The 19,385-nt window shown below is 43.7% G+C and overlaps 2 protein-coding genes across 7 annotated transcripts in view; one reads left to right on the top strand and one right to left on the bottom strand.

The window, feature by feature from the left end:
- Positions 1-4,074, top strand: part of ARMH1 (armadillo like helical domain containing 1) — a 15,672-nt gene extending 11,598 nt beyond the window's left edge. For all 5 annotated transcript variants that reach the window (XM_080603407.1, XM_080603406.1, XM_080603409.1 and 2 more), the window contains one exon: positions 3,018-4,074. In XM_080603407.1, coding sequence (XP_080459533.1) covers positions 3,018-3,025 — 8 coding nt within the window. In that variant the 3' untranslated portion in view covers positions 3,026-4,074. The remainder of the gene's footprint in view (positions 1-3,017) is intronic.
- On the bottom strand, positions 171-19,385 carry KIF2C (kinesin family member 2C). 2 transcript variants are annotated; one of them, XM_080603394.1, is made up of 22 exons: positions 19,138-19,385; positions 18,944-19,038; positions 16,845-16,949; positions 16,564-16,612; positions 14,808-14,855; positions 13,736-13,855; positions 12,893-13,003; positions 12,399-12,499; positions 12,046-12,141; positions 10,790-10,844; positions 10,540-10,702; positions 10,183-10,273; positions 8,515-8,578; positions 7,156-7,247; positions 6,739-6,881; positions 5,177-5,381; positions 4,639-4,749; positions 4,081-4,148; positions 2,230-2,338; positions 2,036-2,152; positions 1,544-1,670; positions 171-874 (listed from the first exon to the last, which is right to left on the bottom strand). In XM_080603394.1, the coding sequence occupies exons 1-22, from the start codon at positions 19,199-19,201 to the stop codon at positions 798-800; spliced, it is 2,211 nt and encodes a 736-aa protein (XP_080459520.1). In that variant the 5' UTR covers positions 19,202-19,385; the 3' UTR covers positions 171-797. The 2 variants fall into 2 exon arrangements, with proteins under 2 accessions (XP_080459520.1, XP_080459521.1); XM_080603395.1 differs by lacking the exon at positions 14,808-14,855 and having other exon boundaries at positions 19,138-19,384.

The following is a 19,385-nucleotide window of genomic DNA, read 5'->3' as shown; positions in this document are numbered from 1 at the left end:
TACCTTTGAAGCCTAACTAAACTCCATAGGTACAAAGGAGGCACAGGGCCCTTCCCATTTTCCTGCTACCAAAAGGGCAGAGCCACTCACTACAACCTGTTGGGCTTTGCTCAAGTACAGGAGACTGGTTTAGAGGCTCCCCCCCACTAGGCAAGATCTACCCAGCAGAATCTCGATTAAGAAACATTTATTTTAAATGATTTTTATGCAAACATTACAAGTGTAAAGACTTTAAAAAAAAGCTTCCTCCAAGAGATCAGCCTCTCTCCACAACACTAACCAGTCTTTAGGAACGGTTAGACTTTAGCAAAAAAATCAGTAAGAAATATTTTATAAGATAGAAGTTAATTAAATACAGGAACATTTATTTATCAAGTTTAAAATACTGATTTTTTACAGTTACATATAGTCCATTTTCTTCCTAGAAGAGACTTGCAAAAGTTTTGCAGTGTTTCAAACACACCTGGACCAAAAGGTATATGTACACCAGAAAGTTATACATGTGTATCTAGTTCTATCAGAGGAGACCACTGTCACTAACAAAGGACCAGATGTTAGACATACCTAGCACACACTCAGGCCCCCCCTCCCCAAGCCTTGCAGGCATGGTTTCTCGCAGGGTCTCTGCAGAGTCCCCTGATACCAGGCCATGAAGAGAGAGGCTGCCATGTTCGCTGCCCTCAGGCTCACCAGACCTGCAGGCACACTGCTGCATTTAAAATAGGAGTTATTCAAACCACTGACAAACATGCAAGAGATACAGAAGACTGCTTGTGAATCAGGTATTGCTGTATTTACTAAGGCCTGTGCTTTCTCATCTGCTTGCTGGCTTGCTCCTCCAGCTGCATGGCAACCGCCAGGGCATCCAATGTTTCTGTAATGGAAGACAGGATTAGCCCTCAGGTCAGTCCCCCTGCTGAGTTCTCCAGCCCAGCTGTTCCTCTCAACCCCTCAGCTGCTGCCATCTGCAAGGGCCCCAGAGGCAAATGGACTGTGCAAGAACAGCTCAGCCAACATCAGATCCCCAACATCACATCATGCCTGATCTCACAAAGCTCGTCAGCTTTACAGTGGATAGATATTAAGGCCCAATATCCACGAAAACAGAAGTGGAAACAGTAGACATACCCCTGCAAATGCCTATGACATGGTATTGTGATCAATTTCTCAAGTCACTGCTTTCTGGGCAAGGCAAGAGATAAGCTATGTAACCAACAAATACAACAGACATCAACTCTTCTTAGTGGGTATAGCATTATTCTCAAGAGAGGGCAGTTTTATGTGGCATTGAAAAAGTGGAAGATACTTTTCAAAGTAAAGTTTTGGCTAGTACAGACGATAGGACATCTCAGGTCTGACGCTGTGATCACCTAGCAAAGTGCTCAGAACTATCAGCAGCGCAGAAGGACTGGGTGCTCAACACCACCACCACTCCCAAATAGATAAGCTGATGTTATTTCAGATCTTCGAGAGAAAAGAAGATTAGTGACAGTGCTATTCAGAAACTCTTGAGTAGGCACTATCTCAAGAAGCATTAACATACCTCTGACACTAAGGAAATTTCTTGAGCTCTCCTCTACGAAGTACTTAGCTCTGCCCACAAAGGTCTCAAGATCGTAGTCTGGTTGCTCTGCGATTCCCAAGAGGTAGTCAAGTTCAGTCGTCATTTTCTGTATTTACAAGAAAGACCGTGAAGAGAAATCAGAGAAATCAACTTTCTGGAAGTTCAATGAGTTTCTTTGAATATGGCACAGCAAATCAGAGCTGAGCTTCGACAGAGCAGTATCGGTTGGTGCAAGCAGAGATTGCTAGCTGGAGGGGAGGGGGACTGGCTGGCCACAAGCACCAGAATTCCACGGTTTAACCGGTTGGGCAGGAAACCAGAGGGAAAAGCTGGCAGTGAGGAAAAGGTAACACCATTGACAGCATCTTGCATTACAGCCCACAGCCTACCCAGTAGCACTCGGCTCAGACAAGGCAAGCTCCCGTCAACATAGAGAAGGCAGCTTGGGCTGGGCTTGCCTCTTCCACCTACCTGTCTCAGTTCTCTAAGCTGTTCTACAACCTTCTCCTCCCGTTCACCAATCTGAATCACAGCCTCACGGAAATTGAACATGTGGGGAGACATATCTTCCTCCTCATCCTTGGAGAGCTGCAAGAAACAGCCCAAGTAAGAACAGCAGGTTGTTTCCAGCTTTAAGATTTGTTCAGCCCACTGCCCACACATACATTGTGTTGAAGACCCGAGCTTTCTCCACTGATCTCCGTTTCCTCGTTCTCAATCTCCATGTGATTCTGTGTTTCACCACCTCCATTATGAGGGCTGAGCTCTTTCACTCTGCAACAAGAAGATTCACCACTCAGTCTTTCAGCAATTTCAGAGCGACAGCATCACAAAACAGCTACTGCAATCAGTCAGTGCTCAGCATTGACTTCATTGACTAATGAAGTCAAAAACATTTGACTTCATTAAAAAATCCACATTACCACACCTGGAACGAGCTTTCGTGGACAAACTCCAGAGGACTGTGGGAAGGGAAGCTGAGAGATGTGTCTCTATGTCCAGCCTAGCCACAACAATTTAGGACCTCTCCTGGAGAGAAGTGTTCCAAGTACACAATACTAATTGCCAGCAAAGCCTTTCGCACACACAGGCTATATTCCACATGTCAGCCTGGTTTGTCATGACCAACTAAGAAGACTTAGTATGGAAAGAAAAGGAATAAGGCTGATCCCCACCTCTCCCATTGAGGCCCTCCATGCCAGAATAGGATTTTTATCCTTATAGGCCTATCTGATGACATGGAGCTAGAGGTAGAGGTCAGGCATCAGCTAGGTACTTCGTTCTAGTTACTAGTGTCAGCTTCATATTTCCAGCGAGTTCCAGCTTACACACCCCGTTTATAGCTTGAACTTGCCTTGTGCACTAGCTAAGAATCCAGTGGGTACAACTGAAGACTAGCATCTTACTGAAGCACGCCATAAGCCAGATGTTGCATTCTGTCCTGTACTTTCAGGTGATTAGGAATGACTATCCACCAGAAAAAAGCCTTCAATCCGGAACAAAATCTGGAAACCTGTCAAGATCCCTAGTGCTCCTGAATGCTTGTGGCTTGAATTAGCAGACATCCTTTCAGAGCCTGGAAAGGAGAGGACCGAGCAGCCTTTTGTGAACCAAATGATGGAAAGCTACCAAATCTGAAGTGTGGAAATGTCATCTTGTTAACGTATGACAGAAATCATAGGCTCTGCAGCCACGGCACACAGATCCACACAACACAGCATCAGCAACAAAAAATTCAAGTGCCACTGACCCTAGTGAAGGAGGGAAAGGCTTAGCTGTTAAAACACTCTCCCTGTAGCTGTAGAGTCTGCCTGTCCCTTTTCACTTGTCACCTCACCAGAGAGGTGTAAGGGCACGTAAAGGCTCACTGCTCTGCACAGTAGTTCCAGGTTTCAGACCCCCTTGTGAATCTTGAGTCTCAGTCCCTACAAGTCTTTTGTGCACTGCAGGTACCCAAAGCCCAACCATGGGGCATTCAAAATCCACGCTCACACCATTTGCTGCAAGGCACCCGAGTTCTCCAGATACTTTAGATTTCGCCCAGTCTCTGAAGTGTCATACCCTATTAGCTTCTATTAAAGTCCATCAAAAACAGCTACTGTCCTTCCACATCATTTGTAGGATCATGTCAGGGAAACATTCTTAGCACGCACATAGGGGACCCTGCATAGAATACTGCAAAAAGTAAAGGTCATGGATGTAACCATTCAGGATGTGCTGCTAACAGGGTAAACTCCCTACAAAAAACAAGGTGATCTGAAGTCTTACATAAGACACTCCTCTGAGTAAAGGAGACAGTTACGGTTTTACACAAACTCTATTACCCCCCCACAGAAACACAAAACCACACCCATGACAGTTTCTGAAGACAGCTTTAAGATTATTCGCTCCCAGCAAATGGAACCTCCAAATTGTCACCACGGACAATGACACCAAGAGAGCTTTTGATCAGTGTAAAAGCAGCCAAAACACATTCTGCAACAAGAGCGGAATCCCCAGGCCAGAAAGGCCATTACCTGTCAGCGTATCTCAGTGTGTTTAAGGTGTACTCGCATGAACTCATGCCTGGAGAAATCATTGCTATCTGCAAACAGAACAGAAAGCCACAGTGAGTCCTACGTCTGCCTTTTGCTCACGTTAATGGCACTGCAGATCCCACCAGGCAGCTGTGAGATGTTAGGGAAAAGGATCAGAGTGTTAAGATGTTGTCAAGTCTGTTTTTCTTTATGGTTCCTGCGGGACATGTGAGCGACTCTGTATCCAGCACCCGTGGTGCTGTGCCTCCCACAGGAAGCAAAGCCTTTTGAGCACACTCCAGGTTCTACTGTAGATCCACTGTATGAAAGTGGCTTCTGCTGCCCTGTTCCTACTGGGGCTGGATCAGAGCTCGCCGGTTGTTGGTCTCAGTTGCAGTGGGTGAGTTGAGGAGAAAAACTGCACGACTTTTTTGCAGAGAACTGAAGCTTTGTGACTTCCAAGTCCCCTCCCCTTAGAAAGGGAGCATGCAGCTATCTGGACAAATTGCAGAGATCACAAGCAGTGAGTGGGTTCAGCTGTGCCATGCACATACTCACCATACAGGTTCTTGAGTTAACTCCTATGAAAGAGTCTCTTAGCACCTGGGTTAGCTTGCTTTCCCGGAAAGGGGTATGAGATTTGTTCTGGCCTAAAGCTCGGATACATTCCTAAGAAAAGACAAGTCATGAATGCAACATTTGCATCTTTTCTCAAACAGCTCTGCAAACTACAGCCATCAACTACTAGTAAACCCAAGAGGCTGGAGAATGGTCATCTCCATTGCTCTGTATGTGCTTCATAGCCTTTTAAATAGACTCCACATATTTGACTGTCACAAGATACATGGTATATCCAGCATACATTTAATAAAAACTTGAATGAAGCTTGAAATGGGTGTATGACAAAACTACACTGCCTTCCTGGAAACACTTTAAATGGAAGCATACACATCATTTTCATGGTTATTAAAATACAAACTTAAGATCCCTTTAGCTGTTCTTTTCCCTTGCGCTGGAAAGAAACGGAGCAGATAACCCCAGAGTTAAACAATCCATGTGTTGAGTAGTACCATTTGCTCCTTGAGCTATAGCTCACCTTCAAAGCTAGCAAGCTTTTATTGATTTCTGCACCTTCCATTCGTGTCTGCCTGTCAGCACTAGATGTGTCTGCACCCCTCTCATTTCCTGCCAGATCCACCAAGGAAAATTTGCCAAGCAGCTTCCCTCTTCGGCGTAGTATGATTTGGAAGCAGGCATGTGACCGTGAAGAGCTAGCATTTGCAAAGGTTTGTCCAGATGTCCTACAACAGATAAGCAAAGAAGTGTTAGAACTGTGTCACAGAAGACTGAGGTCCTGACAGCACTAGAGCTGCAGCCATTCAGTTAAGTTGTTTAACCCACACATTAATAACTTAAGATTGCATGAATTAAAGAATCACTTCTAATATCAAGCTGCCTGGCTCAACTCAACCAGCCTGCTCTGGAATATTTTTCTGACTGCTAATACCTTATATGCATTTGAAGCTGGAAGAAATACCTTCAGCACAGCATCTTCCTGCCACAGAGCAGACCACGTGTCATTCTCTTAATGCATCTGCTATCACACTGTAAGCTCCGCCAAGCTTCCTCCACTAAACAGCATTAGCTGTGCTAGCACATTACACTCATGGTAAATCCCTTTTCCCCAGCCAAGCTGGCTTGCTGGTTAACCTCTTGCACCTGCCCTGTCACTGCAAGAGACTGGAGTCTGATGTGCCATAAACCTCACTGTGACCTTCATCATTCGTACCCTGCAAGGGCTGGCAGGTTTGCTGTCCCACCCACAACATCCCTGCTCCTAAGGGAAGATGGAAGGAGGATGTCCTTAAAAATTGCTGGGGGAGGCAGGAGCCTGAAGTGTTAGACAGTTCTTGGCTGAAATGCCATTCCGCTGTGCATGCTTTTTTGGCTAAACGAGCTTTCAGGATACACATGCAATGTAATACAGCAGCCAAGGAGTTCTCATTTGCCAAGTAATATTTCCCCAACAGCTGCACCTTATTAGACAGGTAAGACTTGCTGATACAGAATTTAGCCCCTGATTAAAGACAAGCCAGTACAACAGCAGAGATACCCCAACTGCAGCCAGCCTCCCAAGATGAGCAGCCAAGCCTACAGCTGTCCCTCAGCACCTTTTCTCAGGGATTCTTTAGAGAAGATCCCCAGGTGACATGCAGCATTTTTGCTGCTACTGGAACAACTCATCTGGCCTGCAGTTAAGACTGAGTACTTTTGCAGCTATAGCTTGATACCAGCTGCTCTTCCTTGATCTTACAAGCCCACAGGGAACTACATAAGTTCCTGCAAACTACTTCTAGGAAGCAGGCATTCAGTTTTGGCACCAGGGCAGCCATCTCCTCAGCTGAGCGGTTTCTCTCTTCTGGAGAGATGTGAGGACATGCAGCCACTATGAAAGGAAGGCTAAACCCACCTCTGCCAGTCCTTTATTCTGTAACCCTCTTGTTTTCATGCAGAGGTGTGGATCAGTGCCTGTCTGTTACTGGGTACAACAGGCTCCTCTTTGAAATCTCCAAGCCCTGGGCTACAGTCACCACATTTTTTGCAGATACAGAGGTACAACAGGACATGGACTTTTCTTATTGTTTTAAGCAATCAAACCTGCATGCACTGCCCATCTCAATCATTCTGATGACATCTTCAGCACAACTGACTTGTCTCTCTTGAAGGCCAACCACCTGGACCTGCTGCTTGCCATCCTCCAGGACTCGAAGCTTTGCCTTCTTATTCAAGAGATCAAACACCTATATTCAGGCAACAAAACCAAGGCAATCTGAAAAACTCTCATTGAGAAAGAGACTTGACACTATAAAGACAGCACAGACTAAGTAGAGAACTATATAGGAACAACACATGTAACGTAGTCTTCCAATTCAATTCCAAACATGCCAAGAACAATAGAGTACATAGAACTATCAAAACTACTAAGTTTCATTCCTCTACTTATGAAATATGCAGTCAAAGTAGTCATGCCAGGATTTTTTTTATATATTTTTTTTGTTTTTAAAAAAATCTTACCTTTCCGTTGTATATTTCAAAGAAAGTCACGTAGACTTCCAGGTCCTGACTCCTGTACCTGGGCTGGTTTAGAAGAAGGAAGACATCTTGTGCTGGTGAGGAAAGACAGGAGTTTACTTAACTACATTAAAACACGTTCCTAGCTGCTACTTGAACTGCTTTTGAATATTGCATAGCCATAATGTAGCGCTTCTGGCAGCTGAATGATAGCTATCTCAAACAAATGCTTGGTTTCTACTGTTAATATTACTTGCAGACAGCAATGCTAACTGATCCAGTAAGATCAGTAGAAGCAAATACTGTCCCCCTTGCTGGTCTGGGAGAAAATTATGACCTGCTATTGCTTTGGACAGGTTTGCAAGAGTCAAGCATTTGTTTGAAGCTCTTCCTGTGGAGAATCTAGAAGACACCTCTCTGAGCATCAGCATTGCTGCTAGAGACAATATACCAGATTAGCTGGCCCTTTGTTTGAATCGAGTTCAGTCTCTCACAAATAGACTTCACACTTTGATCTGAAAAGAAGACTTTCCTTCAGAGCCAGTCATAACTGATTCAGAGACTAGCAAAGAGTTGCTTGTTTCAACTGCCTTGCTACACAGATAGTTTCACAAAATGCTTTTCTGTAGGGGAAGTACAGGAGTCAGGGTTCATGGTGCTTTCTAGGAATTATATCAAGGAGGGGTTTACAAAATATTCTCAGAAATGGGTGCTTGTGCGCGCTTTTTTTGCATCTAGTGCTTAAATGAAAAAATAAATCATTCGTATGCTTTCTGTATAAAAAGCTTTATACCAGAAGTGGGTAGTGTTCTGTTGCATTCAAGTCAGGCTATTTCCAAGCACCATCCTTAGGCTGAGACAAAAGCAAAGCAGAACTCAAAATTAAATGTTTCAGCCTTAAACGTTTCAGCCCAGCAAACGTCAAATTAGAAGATCTGTCACCTATCTCAAAAGCAAATATTTTCTGACAAGTGATAAATAGCAGGTGGATCTAGAAAACTAGATGTTGGATGGAAAATACAGTTTATGAAACTGAATGGGCTGCCCAGGGAAGTGGTTGAGTCACCATCCCTGGAGGTCTTAAAAAGACGTTTAGATGTTGAGCTTAGTGATCTGGTTTAGTGAAGGACTTGTTAGTGTTAGGTCAGAGGTTGGACTAGGTGATCTTGGAGGTCTCTTCCAACCTAGGCGATTCTGTGAAAAACTAATCCCACCTCCTGCAACAAACACCACAACTTATTAATGAAAACTTATGTATCTTTTCCCAGAAGAAAAATCAAAGTATCCATACCAAAACAAACCTTATCTATTTAAGAAAAACATGCACAAATTTGATTTTTCATATCTAAAGAATCAACTTACATGCAAAAGCATATATGCCCTTAGAGGCATTCTGTGCTCTCCCGGAGAAGTCTCCACCCATAGTCTGCGAAGAGAAAAGGCCGTCAAAAGTGAGATATGGCACGAGCAAGTCAGGCTACCTGATTTTAGTACTGAGAACATACTGGGAAGTTATCGTGTATATGATAACTGATGTCAGTGAGGTGATTACAACAGTACAATTAAAGTTAGTTTTCTACTTCCCTATCAGTTCAGAGAGGAGATTTGGATTATGCAAAGTGTCAGCTAAATGCCTGTAAGGCTCTGCAGTGATAACTACTTCACAGGAATTCAGTGCAGTTATTCCTCCTAGGGGAAATGCAAGTGCAACTGAATAGCCTCTGGCCAGAGCAAAGACTCATTTGTTTGGAAATAAGTTTAATACTGTTTTCACTGTGACTTTCAAAAACTCACGTGTGATATCAAAATGAATCGACCTTGTGCACCAAGCTTCTTCCTGTACCTTCTTTGACAGATACCTTTAATCCTCCCAGAATTTGTACTTGGTGCTATCTCAGTGAATTGCTTTACCATTTTTTACATGAAACTAAATCATTTAAAACACAACTCAATCCCACGATATATTCTCAATCTACCCGAGTTTAATATGCAGCATTCCAGTCTCAAGGTGCAGCTATTGACCTTGCACTACTTCTGTGCCCTAGGATCAAGAAGGGGAAGTAATTAAGAAATTTGAATGCCTCACAGCTGAATGATGCTCTGATGAGCAGGTTTGTGTGCACATTTTAGTGCAATGAAGATGCCTATATGCCTATATCCAAATCTCTACAGTGCTTCCTTTTGGGTTACTGGAGGAGATAAACAGTTGACTACATAATAGTGGCAGGAGAACCTAGCCTAAGCTTTGCCTCTAACACTTGAATGACAGCACCTGTCTTATTTAAGCTGGTTAGCTAGCCAACTCCAGTCCACATCACCTTGGTCTGACATAAAGGCTTCTTGCAGAGCAAGAAGACAATGGATTTGGCTCCACTATCATAGTGTAAAGGAAGAGAATTTCCATTTTCCTTCCCTTTAGTTTCTAGAAGAGGAAAAAGACAACCCAGTTGCTGAAAATTTAGAGCGTAACACCTCTTAGGCAGACAACAATCTCCAGTTCTCTTGAAACTGCAGGTGGTGGGCTGGAAGGGGTGCTTAGAAAGTGAACACAGTAATTTCCACCACTTCACAATACCAGATCATTTAAGTGTTCATGTGCAATAAGAAGCATTTTCTTACATAACCACTAAGGTCTTTGGAATGTCTCCAAACTCAAAATACAATACAGACAATAGCCTTTGTCTCACACGTACGCTAATAGCCCTACTTTGCAGAGTTGGGGCAGCAACAGCAGTTCAAGGCAAGTGATAGTTATGGCTCTGTCACTAACATGTCAGGATATCCTTGGTTCTGAGTCTTTAAAAATCAACTATGGGATAGTTTTAGCATGACTTTACTCACAACTTCAGAGGAAAACCACTAATACTTCTAACTACAGAAATACAGAAAAAGAGGATTAACAACTGAAACTATTATCTTTTTAAGAAAATAAAGCAAGATTTGAGCTCCTTTTACAATCCTGTAACATCAAGGAACTTCAACATACTTTAGATAAAGCTAGAAAATTTGATACTTTGGAGAAAAACTTACATGTGTCTTGCCACTGCCTGTCTGGCCATATGCAAAACATGTCGCCTTTCCACCCTCAAAGATGGTCTGTACAAGAGGCCTAGCAGTGAACCTGGATATTCAGAAGGTAAAAGACAGTTAAGTTAAGCAGTTCACATCCTGCTTTAGCTTCTTTAGGAAAACTGATAATTTCCTAAGGATGTCCTTTTATTTGCAAGGCCACGCCAAAACTGAGCTTTGGACTTCTCAGTCCTTTGGTTTCCTCCAAAAAGGAATTTTCATATTTATTTCAGGTAGCAGTTTCTTCCAACTAGGCTGTCATCTAGCCATAGCTCAGTGCTATCTTGAAAATCATTCCAAATGAGAGGAAAGCATTACCTGTATACCATTTCATTAGAAGCCAGTTCATCAAATGAGAAGTCAAATCTGAATGCTTGGGTGTCAAGGTATTTTGTTAGATCCACTTTCTGCTTTGGCTCATGGACCAGCAGGACACATTTGCTTGGAACAGTAATCACATCACATTCCTTTTTGAGAAGTTCTGTTGATGGAAGAGACCCTCAGATTTAACATGAATAAACAAAGTCAAACTGCTCCAAAGTCAGATCTGCTTTGTCAGAACACTCACCTTGTTTATTTAGAGGGCGCTTTCTGACACAGACACAAATCCTATGTTCTTCTATCTAAAAGAAAGTTAGGAAAACAAGTAATAATTATTTCCTAATTACACCTACTGAGTATCACAGAGAAAGGTTCCATGCTCCCTCACGTTGACTTTTCAACACACTGATGAGTTTCCTCTGGTACTGATCAGGAGGAGACCCGCTCATGGAGGAGTGTAAGTCTTAAAGTCCATTGAATGCACAAACAACACTATGAACAATTTACTTCTGGGTAGCATTCCCAACATATCACACAGAAATGCTCCTATGCTAAAGAAAGTGTCACAAATATTCTGTTTTAGGTTCAATAACGTGTTCAGTTCTTGGCCAGCTGTCCAGCAAGATCTGTGATCTTATTACTGCAACTAGGGTCAAATTCAGGTAAATTATTATTTTAATTTACCTCTGGAGGTTTTTTTGACCTGAAGTTCTTCACTGGTGCAGTAAGTTTAGCTATTTGTGCAGCACAGCTGCACATCAGTTGGGTTTGAAAAGTGCCTGTTCCATTGGTTGAAGCAGGTAGTAGATGACAAGCTCATCCCTGTCATGCAGCAACATTTATACAAACAGCTGACTCTCAGCTCTGTCGGATGCTGGTACACGAACTACCTCATGTTCTATGCTAGTCAGCAGCTACTCATGTTTGAACTTAAATGCTGTCATTTTTTCACTGACTATAGCAAGGCTTTTGCTAGACAAAGACTACTTGTTCTCAGGTATTAAACAATGCCACCTCCGTAATTGCTGAGGGTCTCTGCTGAACCTGCTTTTTGTAGTTTGACCTCTACTTTTGCTCTTTCACTTTTTGACCTACTCTAAAATTACTCAATATACAACTTACACATCTAACACTGTTACAGGGCACTAGTCTGTTTTAACTTATTTATACCTATACCTACAAACCAAACTGCTATGTAATAGGCTCTGCCATTTACGAGCTCTGAAAACTACTGATGTTACACACAAAGCATTGCATGATAATTTTCAGAGTGCAAACTCTTCGCTAGTGCCATATGCAAAGTAATGCAAGGCAGCTTAGCCCTAAATAGGAGAGATAAGTGACCTTACATTTACCACTGGGTGCCCTCAGGATCACAATATGCTCAGAGGATTTCCCAAGAGCTGTGATGCACTAATTTGCTCATCTGCTAAAACCATCAGTACAAAATAAAGAAGTCGAAGTGTCTATGTGCTGCACTCAGCAGCCTCAGTATTTACTTACTGGGTCAGTTATAGATAATGGCTGGCAGTCTAAAGTTGCTCTGAATTCCTTGATCATCCGTGCAAACTCCCAGTTTGGACAACTGCTGTCATATTCCTGCGTGAGAAAACATAGGCATGAAGGTAATTAACCCATAACAGAAAAAAGCCCCAGAGCACACCAAACACAACCAACTACATAGATAGAAAAAGTATTCACTCAAAGGCCACAAATTCAGAACATTCTGAAACTAGAATCAATCCATCCTTTGGCATAAACTTAAGAACAAAGTCTGTCCAAAATACATTTTGGTTTCAACTACCAGGTTGTACTACCTAATAGAATTTCCCCTTATTGGGGGTAGAGTACTCTACCTGTGCACGTTTCGTCCTGATTTCACTAATTTGAGCTCTCTTTTCTTCTCTCTTGTTTTTCATTTTCTCCATCTCTTTCACAATGTTAGATCTTCTCCGAACTAGATAAAATGAAAACACTTCCTTGGAATAAATTTTCACCTTATGTTTTAAACATGTTTTACAAAGCTGTCCAGGTTACTGACAGACTAGCCTAAGTGGTACAGGAAATAGTCATCTTCAGAAGAATGGTTGTTAATATTTCAGCACTTCCTTCCCGAAGCAGATCTACCTATCAGAAGCTGGTTAGCATGTCACACCATCACTAAGGGCAGCATTTCTGAGGAGACAACCACTCTTACAGAATGATGTATTTATAATAAAAATACTTAAGATATTTAGTCTTGCTGCCAAAGCCACCCTTTCAAAGCATTAGTCTAGGACTACACAAAGAAGCAATCACAGTGATGCACTTCTGACTGGTGAGCCAGTTCTTACCCACCGCTCCCAGGTACCTGGGCTCGCTGAAGGGTTCATTCTAGCAGAAAGCAGATGATCCTCTGAATTTCCATTTGTCAATGGGGGTTCTGGAGCGCAGCTCAGCCTACTAGTCTTGGTTCGGCCAGCTGCAGAAAGAAGCCACACCAAAGACAATAACTGGAACCCAAAGATCAAGAACATTTTGTAATTTGCAAATCCTCACAGACCACAGCTATTCCTCAACTCCAATTCCGGATCAGGAGGGAGAACTTGCTAAAATATATGTGCAAATTTTTTTAATCCTTCACCAATCAAACTTTTATTCAAAGCTACGAATCAGTGCCACACCAACTAGGCAAGAAGTTAATATCAAGCCTCTTATTTGAATGTCTTTGCAAAACTTAATATGCAAGGAATGCCCACAGCTATTCATGGGGTAGATCTGGTAAAGATAAAAAAACTACAGATCCATTATTCAGGCAGGCTAAAGTTCTTACTTCACTCAACTGGTATAGGTAGAGCTACAACCAGTATAGCTGGAGCATGCTGTCAGCACTATTAAGGCACTTTGCTTCCCACTCTAGCCCCGCAAATGCCACTTCATGCTGGTATGCAGATACCACATGCACCACAAGCACAGCTGCAGCTCTTGTTAACAAAGTACACCATCCTTCAACAACATAGTTTCCAAAGTCCTTTGAGAACCCCTTCAGGCAGAAGCCCTGGATGTTTACATAGTGGCAGAACTCTGCCTCTCTCATTTAATATATGAAGGGGTAGGGGTTGCTCTTCCTCCTAGATTTGCAGTTTACCTAATTAAATACATACAAAGCACGTTGCTTCTTATTAACAATTCTCTGGGTTCTTTTTCCACTCACCAGGAACTGACAAATTGTTTCTTGTTTGTGTAGAAGTGCAGGGATCCACCCCCATCTCATTTTCCTGCAGGCTGCACTGAGGTTCCGTGATGACAGACATCCTGGAGCGGCCACGCATAGCTTCGGAAAAACGAATTCAAGTTCAGCATCATGCATCAGACACTCCGACATTTGCAAGTAATCATTTGCTCCAAGAAGTGCAGGTTGTGCTTAAAAGAACCATTTTCAGATCTCTGATGCATTACCAAAGCCTAGGATAAAGCACTGCTGGAAAGGTAGGTGGGTGAGAAGTGACCACTACAGAAAAGCACACAGTTCGTTCCAGATTTGCAGCTTCAGTGAATTTCTTTCCAGATATCACTAAGGATTCACTAGTATGGCAGTTCTGGAACCTTGATACCTAGGAAGGAGGCAGTTACAACTCAGGGAACTGGGAAATCCTCTGAAGTCTCACACTCACAGGGCTACGAATTAACTGTGATGGTGACAGTATGAAAACCAAGGCTATACCACTAATTTTGCTATACAGAGTGGGTTATCTAGGGAAGCTCTAAGGAAAAGTCAGGATAAAAGAATTTATTTCTTATGCCTTCCACATCCAAAGGGAAAACTGGTCATGAGCCAGATCATGCCCACCATTACAACATCCAAACACAGACGGTGTGTGTGGTGCATAGCTTGATGACACTAAATTCAGCTACAAGACAGACTACCTATAATTGCAACAGCAAATCTTCAAAAAGGGCCCTTCTGTAGGCAGTCTCCATTGCCTCATACCTAGTTACAGTTCTTTCACTGAGACAAATCACTCACCCAGGAAGCTTAGCAGGTGACAGGAACATACACCTCAATAGGTTTGTAAAGAAAGCAAGTCTGATATGAAAAAATAGAAGTGTGATATGAAAGCCAGAACTACTCTCACCTCCAGCAATCACAAGAATTTATCCAGAATTAATCACTACGATTTGAAAGGAAGTTAGATTTGTTTCACATCAAGGGTGAATTTCAATTCTGGATCAAATTCCTCACAACTGTGCCCACAAAATTCAGTGCTCATGTGTTAACTTTTTACCTGGATTCTTCTGCTCAGGTGCAGAGACATTAGGTGCCATTGACGCAACTTTAGGAAAAGAAAGAATCCATTTCATTATACACAGAGATGGTATTTCGTTCCTTTTGCCACACATGCCCAGACACCTGATCTCATCACAAACTCAGAAGCACTTTCTGCAAACAACAGCGCTCCTAGACAGGAATATTAACTGCAGGATTTGCTGCGTCTAGATGGGTTTGATTCAGATTGTTCTTGTGCACAAGAATATACAAAATCCTCTAAAGTTCTTACTGCTTCAGAGAACTTAGTATCTGTTTCTGAATTCATTCTGAAAGCACTGCTGCTGCTTTACCTCACTTTCCTGAGAGAGATGGAGACAGACGCCTCCTGATCTTCTTTAATTTGCTTTGCCTAAGAACTGAAACCTGAAGCCAACATTACCTTTTTGATTGGTGCAGCACAGAGTTTGCTACAGGACACATATAGCCCGTGAGTGTCAGGGAGTAACCGCAATAATAGATAATATCTGATGAATGCTGAAGTCACTGCTTCCCTCTTGTACTCTGAGCAAGTCTTCAGGGACAAGACCGCCAGTAGCAAAGGCAACAGGCATGTCAGATTTGCCATTAGATTCCGTACTTCAGGGAAGCAGCGACCTCTGTAAGGACATTTTTCCATCAGCCAATGACTGGATTAAAACACCTTTATTTTTCTATCTGGCTATCCAGCTCCATCAACCAGGTCTGTCTAGAGATAATCACTACTTTACCACATCATTTTTCTTGCCGATCCACAAAATCTGTGGAGAATTCTCTGCATTTGAAGAAGATCAGAAAAACTTTTGACATATTAAGCTTCTTGGACTGTTCCTGCCTCTCAGATACAAGGGGATTTGTAGATTTGTTGTCTTTTGATTCCAGTTTCCCTGTCTTGCAGCACATACAACAAAAAAGGCCAGACAAATGCAACCATTCACAGCTCATGTAAAAGGGTAAGTTCTGTCCAGCTATGTACATTAAGAGTTATTAAATCTGCAACCCTTCGACCTCAACATCACTTGAGTACATTACAAATAGACCTTTAATGCTGTCACTTGCAACTCAAAAGCAAGAGTCAACTAAAAAGATAAAAAGGTTAAAAAAAACGTGGGAGTTTCCTAATTCCCAGCACCTCAAGAAAAACAACTCCTTAGCAATCCCACACTTTCACATCTGTCTCCTCTTCTGGCTCTGCTCAAAACACTGTACTGACACTAAGTCACTGAGCTATGGCACACCAGCTTGCATTTTGGCTGCCTAGTCTGAAATGTGTCCAGGAATAAAGCTCATGTTATTGTCTACGGGGACTATTTGAAGAGGAGACATCCATTTGACACTGCTATTTCTTCCTTGCCCTTTCCATTCTCATTTTGACACCTTTTTGTCTTAATAACTGTCACTTACCTTTTGTTGTTTGTGGCATTTGCAAAATCCCATACAAAACTTTAAACCTCACTGCAGCAGGAACTTCCTAGTGACATTTAAAGCAGTGTCAAGGAATAACTACAGCAATACTGAAGAAAAGGGCAACGTGTCAACAAACCTGAGCTCACAGGAACAGGAGGGCAATTTGTTGGCAGAAGTTCTGCACTCAGGACTCGAGAGTGTTGGTATGAACAGGTATGCTCTTTTTAGCATTGCCTGAACAAGCAGTGTTATGAGGCACTAAACTGGAATAACATGGCTACAATGGAGGGTCACCACTGTTTTGAAGAGGAAAGGAAATATTTTCTCACCTTCCCGTGGAGCAGGAATTTTTGAAAGGGTTGTTCTACGCTTCTGTTTCTGGAAAACAATGAGTGCTGTTAGTCACCACAGTAAGCCATAAATACCTAGCACAGCACTACAAAACAACGTTAATACAAGAAGGATTTCTGACCAAAGTCTAACAGTGAGACAGAACACAAAGCATGAGGTCTCTGACTTGTAAGGCTGACAGTATCATTTATAAAAAGATCTGGTCTAAAGCATGCTGCTGCTGACACGTTAGTACCTTTGGAGAGACTAAAACGCTTACCTGTACAGTTACATTCTCTTGCAAAGGGAGGTTCTCTTTCACATCTGCAGCATGTAGTTCCTCTGTTAACTCAGGATTTATTGTTATCACATCATCAATCTCAATCTGCAAGAGCAAAGGTAAAATATTGCTGCTACCACCTACAGCAGTTTTTTACATGTTGATTTTCAGTACAGGCAAACAAACCTGACTGACTGCTTGCCAAATATTAAGTTAAAGTAGCCTTCTAGCTTCAAGGTGCAAGGCAATAGTTCATATTCCATTTGAAGAGTCTCATATGTCCAATTGCACTAGAAGAAATGAGCAAGTTATGCCATTTACCCTCATCTGCCAAACACCGCGCAGCTCTGCAGGTGCCATAGAAGACTTCTGAGGAGATAGGCAAAGCACATTTGGCATCAACTGCTTTAATCTCTTACAGCTAATCTTAGTAAATCTCCATGACTTCTGTGCTAGGAGAGCATTAAGAGTTTACTGCGTGACTGCGCTTACTGAAATAAACTTCAGAGAGCTACTTAAACCTTGGAAACAAGGGATTCAGCATTTAATCCGAAAGTCAATTCACCTGCATTTTCTCCGGCAATTGCAAGTGATTTTACCTAGGACCAGCTGCCACCTCCTGCCTGACCTTCCAGTGAAGTCATAATCCTGCCTCCTCAGCATTCCGCAGCACCCAGACGCAAAGCAGCGACCATGGGGCAGGCGGCCAAGGGCAGGCACGAGCACAAAAGGCACCACCTCGCTTGTTTCAGTTTTGCCAAACCTAACCCTGCAGAAGAGCTTGAAAGCACGTATACACAAAAATAACTCTGGTGTCACAGCAGCTTGCACTGGAATTCACCTAACGTCAAAGCAATAATACAAGCACCACTTGAGGAAGTTATCCAGTTCTCAATTAAATTTTAATTTACTTTGATAAAATAAGGGTTCATATAAAAAAGAGCAAAAACCAATCACACCCCTGGAGATACCATATTCTAACATAAGAGAAATAAACTTTAAGACTTGATTTATATAAAGTCTGTATGTATCTAATCAGAAAAATTAATTACCTCAGACGCAAGTGTATGTGGACAGTATCATAAACACTAGCAGCATGTAAGAACAGCCTCTTTGGAGACCCTGTAGTACCTACGTTCCCAGAGAAACTGCCAAGAACAGCGTGTTTGCGCATTCACCAAAGGAGAATTTAAGCATCAGGCTTTCAGTACAACCTCAATCACGCCAGGGAAACACGGCGGTTCCACCAGCAGGGCCCTACACGCCCTTTTCTCTACACTGAACTGGGACGTTTCGGACTAGCACTGGCCAAGAGCGATTCAAATCTAACAGTGCCGTTGTTACCTGGACTCTAGCCCAAAACCATGGTTAGCTCCTTGTCTGTTCTGAGACATTGCTCTGCACAAGGTTCTCGTTGCAGAGAAAGAAAAGTCAGTAACTTTAAGGAGGAGATAGGGTTCCCTGAGAAGTAAGGCACAGGGGAATCAGAGAGCAGGGCACTAGAGATACAGCTGGAGGCCTCTCAGTACGTTGTGCCCCAGAGAAAGGGGGATGAATCTGCATCACAGTTAAGACTTCAAGGGCTGTCTTGTGGAGGTTACAAATCCCTCCAGGTCCACCAGGGCTGGTGTTATAACACCAGGCTATAAACAATACACACCAAAGTATCAAACAATAACATGTTTATCGTACAGCTACAAAGTCTTCAGCAAAGCTCGAAGGGCATTGCCAGAGGCACCAAAAGCCAACAGATAACCACAGAGCTGGGAAAACCAGGGCTGTGGGGGCACTGAAAGCCACCCACCAGCAGCACGGTGAGCAGCCCCCGGTACCCTGCAAGGCCAGGAGCCCTCTTGGCGCTGCCCAGCTGCGGTCACAGCATCCCCACCTTTTGTGTACCTTACCTGGGGGTGTTTATTTACAGATAACCCCCAAAATCAGCACAGGGCAGCTGGGTTATCGGTAACAGCCTGGGAGAAGCGTTACGCATCCGAGGGCAGGGACAGCACCGCAGGAGCCGGCTGCGGCTGAGACGCACGGGGACGTTTTTGAGGTAAAGAACGAGAAACCCCACGCAGCAACGCGGGGCCCGGCCTCACCTCCTTGCCCTTGACGGTGCCCCCCTCGGACCACTCCACCGACACCAGGGACCTCTCCACGTTCACCGTCCTCACCGTCGCCTTGTGGATCAGGCCTGGAAGAGAGCACGGTCACCCCCGTTACCTCCCGTTATCCCCCGTTACCCCCACGGTCACCCCCCTCACACCCCCCCGCTCACCCCCCCCCCCCGCACCGTTGCTGCGCTGGATGTTGACGACGCGGCCGGGGCAGACGTGCCGGTACAGCCGGGGGTCCATGGTGCTGGCGGTGAGGACAGCGAGAGGCAGGCCCGCCCAACCGCCGCCGATTTAAACGCCGCGCGCCCGGCGTGCCGCGGGGCCTACCGGGAGGCGGCGTGCCGCGGGACTACAATTCCCAGCGTGCTCCGCGCGCGGCAGGGCACGACGGGAGGTGTAGTTCGGAAGCGGCGGGTGGGGGCGG

The sequence above is a fragment of the Anser brachyrhynchus genome (assembly GCF_964034855.1).
Source record: "Anser brachyrhynchus genome assembly, chromosome: 8".
NCBI lineage: Eukaryota > Metazoa > Chordata > Aves > Anseriformes > Anatidae > Anser > Anser brachyrhynchus.
The sequence above is the reverse complement of the archived record's forward strand: the minus strand, read 5'-3'. Positions and strand labels throughout refer to the sequence as shown.

What these genes read in the sequence shown, in the direction of transcription:
- KIF2C (XM_080603394.1), bottom strand. Translation starts at nt 19,201, where the DNA reads ATGGACCCCCGGCTGTACCGGCACGTCTGCCCCGGCCGCGTCGTCAAC. An exon ending in AAGAGAATGTAACTGTACAG is followed by an intron (nt 16,613 to 16,844) that starts GTAAGCGTTTTA and finishes ATTGTTTTCCAG; the next exon opens with AAACAGAAGCGTAGAACAAC. An exon ending in TCTAATGAAATGGTATACAG is followed by an intron (nt 10,274 to 10,539) that starts GTAATGCTTTCC and finishes CTGAATATCCAG; the next exon opens with GTTCACTGCTAGGCCTCTTG.